The 5,911-nt window shown below is 47.6% G+C and overlaps 2 protein-coding genes across 2 annotated transcripts; one reads left to right on the forward strand and one right to left on the reverse strand.

Annotated features, from left to right (window-relative positions):
- The first annotated feature begins 2,513 nt into the window (after positions 1 to 2,513).
- LOC120668043 lies at positions 2,514 to 4,902 on the forward strand. Its single transcript, XM_039948000.1, has 3 exons — positions 2,514 to 2,705; positions 3,848 to 4,064; positions 4,742 to 4,902. Exons 1-3 carry the CDS (start codon positions 2,514 to 2,516, stop codon positions 4,900 to 4,902), a joined length of 570 nt encoding a protein of 189 aa, XP_039803934.1.
- Positions 4,903 to 4,918: 16 nt separating this feature from the next.
- On the reverse strand, positions 4,919 to 5,650 carry LOC120663875. The gene has a single exon (XM_039942818.1). It carries the CDS (start codon positions 5,460 to 5,462, stop codon positions 5,115 to 5,117), a length of 348 nt encoding a protein of 115 aa, XP_039798752.1. The 5' UTR covers positions 5,463 to 5,650; the 3' UTR covers positions 4,919 to 5,114.
- Positions 5,651 to 5,911: the final 261 nt, after the last annotated feature.

Consider the following 5,911-nt stretch of genomic DNA (forward strand, 5'->3'; position numbering starts at 1 on the left):
GATCCCAGCCCGGGGAGGCGATGTCCTAAATACCCGGGGGCATTGTGTGACACCCTAGGTGTCTGCACAATAAAAACTGCATTTGTTTGCTATGCTTCATGTGTGAATTGTTTGAGCAAGGGCTTAATTTAAATTTATAAGGGCCTTTTGTGTAATTTTGAATTAATGTAGGGTCATTCTTAGAGTTTTATTTGAATTGATTGTGTATATGTTGCTTTTGTGGACGGTGTTTTTGCAAAATTCAGTGCAATCATTGCTTGGCAGAAAAACTTTCATTTCAGCCTAAGTTTAAAGTGAAATTACCTTGAAAAAGACAAAAAATCCTTGAATTCAAAATCCCTTCTATGTTTTCAAATTTAGCTCTTGAATTTTTGATCAAATAAATTTTTGCTCAACATCAAAGTTGTAGATCTTGAAAAACTGAACAACTTTCATGTTGGGCACTTTTTAATTTGAGCCCTAGATTAATAGTTATCAATGTTTTACAGATAGGTTCCTGAAATTTTGGAAATTTCATTTAGGTCCCTGTCTTCTTCCCCAGCCTGCCTCTCTGCTCTGCTTCTCACCGCCGACCGACCGCGCCGCCCGCCGCCTTGGGCCGCCCCCGAGCCACCTCCTGCTAGCGCTGGCAGTCCACGCGTTGCGCTGGACCTCCTCCACCGCTCTTTGGCTTCGCGCTGGCCCTCTCCCTCCCGCGCCACGCACCCAGCGACCCGCCCGCGGCCGCCACCTCGCCGCCGCCGTGGAGGGCCCGCTGCAGCACCTTGGGCTCCCATCTTGCGCGCGCCTTAGCACCCCTGGAGACCTAGCAACGCATTCCACTCACCCTCTCGCTCGCTCTCTACCCCAAACCCGCAGAACACCGCCGCCGCCCCGCGTGAACTCCGACGAGCTCACCCCCGCCGTCGACCCGCCCCTCCGCAGCTCCTCCGCCCTCGCTGACCACTCCATTAGCTGTGCCTCGTCCTATCGCAGCTCCCCAGCCCCTTCTTCTCGCCCAACCCCCACGGGAACTATCCCGCCGCCGTAGCCGAGCTCCAATCGCCGCCGCTCGCCGTCGACACCCCATTTCCAGCCCTCCTCTCGAGCTCTAAAGCCACCCAGAGGTGCGCCTTGGCCTTCTTAACCTCCTACGCCCCTCCACCCTCGCCGCCGGCGCTCACCGTCGCCGGATTTGGCCGGCCATCCTCCCTCTGTTCTTTTCCCCACGGCCTGGGACCCCGTGTTAGAATTTGGAAAAGCCCAGGGGGCTGTCTGCGAAGCTCTAGACTCAGAGGAATAGTGCTCTAAGGACTTCTTTGTTATTTCTAGCTGTAATCTTTGAAATTTAGTAGAAATTCGTAGGAAATTCGTAAAATAGCAAATCTTGATGTTCTGAAATCCTTGTGTAAAGCTCTTTGCAGTAGAACCATAATAAGATGTCTGCATTGTTCATCAATTCATCAGATGTCTGCATTGTTCATCAGAATTGTTTCAAACCCAACACATCTATATTTTCTATTTTCTAGATTAATCAGGGGGCCTATCGGCTATGGAGGAGCCGACTTGCTTTTATCGGCTTTTATCGGCTGTGGAGGAGCCTTTTCCAATTGGGCTGTCGATGCCCACGGGCCGACGTCCCAATCAGCCCGATTAGGGCCTGTTGGCCCTCCAGTAGTCGACGGGACCTTTCGGCGCTGACAGGCGGTCAGCATCCGCAAGGCCAGTCGGTGTATGCCAAGTCACCTATCGGCTCTTGACAGGTCTCTAGGCTCTTATTTTTGCAATTTTTAAATTCGACATTTATTTTTGCGATTAACTATTAAAATAATATTATTTAAAAAATTCCAAACCGAAAAGCACGAAACCCTCGCCTCGACCTAGATCTCTCCATCGACCATGTTGAAGGCATCGACGACGGCCGCCGTGGAATCTGCCGGTGCTTCATCCACGGAGCCACCGCGCCGAAGCGAGCGGGTGATGCAAGGCATCAAGCGGTCCCGCTGTGCCTCTCCACCCTTGCCCTGCGCGCCTTCTAAGGGGTCATCGTCGTTTCCCTTCCCTCCTCTGCTCACTTAGATTTTCTAGTCTTGCAACATCGGTTCAGCTTGGGACGATTGCTCCCATCGAAGCTGCTAGGGTTTACTTTTTTCATACTCTGCTATTTGTTCCCGATCTTCGCTATTCACCCCAAATTGAGAGCGGAATCGTGGAACTGTAAGTGCACGTGGGCTGTGGGTATTCTATTCAAGTTAATTTGAACCAATCTCCTATACCAAAACTGGCCGCAGGTGCTTAAATAACCTTGGGTGTTTTGCCAAGGGCAAAAGAAGAATGTTTATTACCTGGACTGGAAGGGTATGTTGATAATGCCTTATACTCAAGTCATCCGACTAAGTTCATTATTATTCCTCTTAAGATGGGTGTTTACTTTTTGAAGAAGAAAAGTTACACCTGCAAACCCAACTAGGGTGATGCCTGACAATCTTGCTGCCTCAGGGTATCTATTATGAAATAAACTGCGTGCCTAAGAAATGAATGCAACTGTATGCAGGAAACATGATGATGAAGAAATAATTGTGGGAAGTAGTGTGGATGACGCCGAAGCAGAGTTTGGTAGGAATGGCCGATTATATTGGCCACCAGAAGAAATGCTTTCATACTTCAAGCAGTTGTACAAGAAGACAGCCAATATGTGCGTGGCTTGGTACAACACAAATAACCCAGTAAGCTTTTGTTAGCAAACACTAGGGTTGAAAACAAAAACGAAAATTTTCAATTACCGGGAACCATTTTCGAGATTTTACCAAGATTCTGGTGTAAATAAAAATGAAAACAGCTACCGAAAATACAGAAACGAAAATGGTATTTTTATCCGAAACTGAAAGCGAAATTGATTTCAGCCTCTACTGACCGTTTTCGAAAATTACCATATTTATGCGGTAATTTACCGCCGGTATTACCGTATTTTAGGGATCTTACCGTATTTGAATCCCAGCCCAACACATATTTTCTCGGCCGAATAGCTCGCGGGCTTCCCTGCTGGCCCAGTCTTTCAGGTTAACCCTAGCCTCAAAATCCCCACTCCCCACTCCCTGACCCAGTGAGGCAGTGACCCAGTGAGACAGTGACCCCCGTGAGGTTAGTTCTTCTCATTTCATTATTGGCTATTGGTTTTGTACTTTGGTATGATAATATGAGTACTAATATATTTTTATATTTGTAGGATGAATTTTCAGAACTGGTCAATGATGATTATGTGGCAGGTGATGATGATGACATGCCTGAGATTCAGCTGTAGGCATAGACAGCCTGCGGCCCTGCACTAGTACTATTCTTAATGGCATGCTAGTATATGTTTAAGTCTCCATTTGAATTTGGTTAATGATCATGCATGACTATGTCACGTATGCTGTGTGCAACTTTGTGCCATACTATCGTGCATGCTACTATGTGTCAGTTATCACGGATTGGTTCGATATTTGGATTAATATCTTAATCGAATCTTCACTACTTGCATATGAGATGTGTCAAGTCATATTGTTAATGTTATGCTCTATTGTTTGATATGTTTATCGTTTTTAAATATCGTTTTGATGGGTTTCGACCGTTATCGATGTGTTCTCGATCGTATATTTCCGTTTTCGAAATTACCGGAGTACCGGCGCCGTTTTCGTTTCCGAAAATACCGTACCGCTTTCGTTTCCGATAAAAAAAATGTTAAATTAAAAGTGGAGTGGTGGAGTCTTTCGCCGACCGTTTTCATCCCTAGCAAACACCCCCTCCCTGCTAAACAGAGAACATTATCATATTGATCCATTTTTTTAAATGATATATTGATCCATGTATTTATCCTCTGTGTCAACAGGACGATTCCTATGAATTTACAAGCATGCCCATGAAGGATGTTTGTAATTTCATGGATGGAGGAGTTTCTTATATGCACATGAATTTCAAGGCAACGAATGTGAAAACAGGGTCAGAGGAGCTCTTCTTCGCTGAATTGGCTTTAATCAACAACGTTTTTTATGCCAATAATGGATATTCTACCACTGCCTGCAGCATTGTTGATGACAACTGTGTCGGTATGCTCATCTCCTTTAGCCTTTTTCTGTCAACACATTGCTCTTCTTTCATGATTGACTGAGCAGGAACTCTACAAGGTGCACTGTTTCTTTTAATAGTTTTCTTTGTGCATTCATATCTGACAAAGTGAACCTGTTTCTCCATGTCTTTTATTGTTGATTTATGCAAGATGTTATGGTGGTTTCACATTGACTCATCACATGGTGAAGTTGTGTTCAAGTAATCGTGCTTTGGGTTTAAAGGAAAATTTCAGGTGTTGTGAAAAGTGTTTACATCTCTCATATGAATATGTTATTAGGTGGTTTATCATTTCCTTAGAAAATGTGCTTGGTAATGGTCAAATGCGTGTTTTGGGTGCAATTACGTTAGATAGAACATTGGAAAACGGAAGAAATAGTAAACACTGTTAACATCGAGAAAAGCATATTGAGTCCATCTGTCCATTCTTGCACATAGTGTCACTGATGTACCCAGTAATGGTAGGCGAAACTGTCCGTAGGCACTTTACTATTTTCTTTCTCTCGAAACCACAATATTATTGGTAAGAAATTTTTGTGGAGTGCTCAGTATAAATGGTTCTTGCTTTCTCTTAGTTGGATCTTGAAAACTTCTGTGTGAACTAAAAAGTAGTTTAAGCATGAGGTTTTTGAGATGCTTATAAAAGTTTGTACCGTAGGTGGTAAAAAGGATCTGCGCCTTAAAGATGGTTGGCCAGCGGAGCGTTATGATGAAAATAATTGCTATGCATGTGCTGAGAAGATAAAGCACCCCACAGGAAAGACCTACGAAGGAGGCCATTATGCTGAGGACTATTTCGTAGGTTCTGATTCCGAATGAATCATGGATGCTTATATTCTCATGTAACCTATTACATCAGTTTGATGGTTTGGAAGCTGTGTGAACTGGCAAAGCATTCGAAAACTATGTTCTGAAAACTATGTAAGCCCCCTCGTATGTGCTACTTCGGATATTAATATTGCCCGTGTGCAGTGTTAATGACATTTATGGTCTTATTGTTATTGAGAAATTGGACATCTGATCGTGTAGCGTCACTTGACAACCAGATTTATACCGACTTGTTGCTGCACAAAATGTGTTGGTTGGATAAAGTTATGTTCCGCAGCGCCCTCCTGACCTCCGCTTCCTCCTCGTCGTTCCCACGCCTCTAAGAGGTATGGACTCCTCGGCACCGGGGCGGCTGGCGCGGCGGCTTCCTCCGGCGGGGCGGAGGAGGACAGCGCCGCCGGAGCAGACGCGGTGACCCGATTCTCCTCCTCGGACCGCTTCCGGCGCAGGCCGGGCATGATGGACACGAGCTCGGCGTCCACCTCGGCGTCGGAGAAGGTGAAGCCAAGGTCCCGCAGGCCCTTGACCTCCTTGAACTCCAGCTCCGACATGGAGCAGCCGAATCGAGGCGGATAGAGAGAGAGGGGCTAGCCGGGACGGAGGAGCCGCCGTGCCCCGCCCCTGATTTGCCAAGGAGGAAGGAGCGGCAGGAGCTTGGGGAGGGGGCGCCGCCGGCGGGCTCGGGTGGGATGGGCGGCAGAGGAAGAGAGCGGCCGGCCATGAAAGGAAGGGAGGAGGGATCCCGTGGCTCTGGCCGCCCCCAAACTCGGGCGCTCGCTACGTTAGCCGACACTGCCACCCCAACCCCAGCCGCGCCTGCCGCGCGCACGCCGTAGGGGAGGGAGGGCCGCACCACACGCGCGCGCCCCTCCGCGAATGCCCCGCCACGGGATCTGGGCGGTGCGCTCGTGCAGGGGCCCCAGCGCGGAGAGGGAGGAAGGTGTGGCGCCTGGATCCGGCGAGCTCCAGGCTGCGGCGGAAGAGAATGGCATGTGTTGGA

This window comes from Panicum virgatum, chromosome 3N (genome assembly GCF_016808335.1).
Source record: "Panicum virgatum strain AP13 chromosome 3N, P.virgatum_v5, whole genome shotgun sequence".
Lineage (NCBI taxonomy): Eukaryota > Viridiplantae > Streptophyta > Magnoliopsida > Poales > Poaceae > Panicum > Panicum virgatum.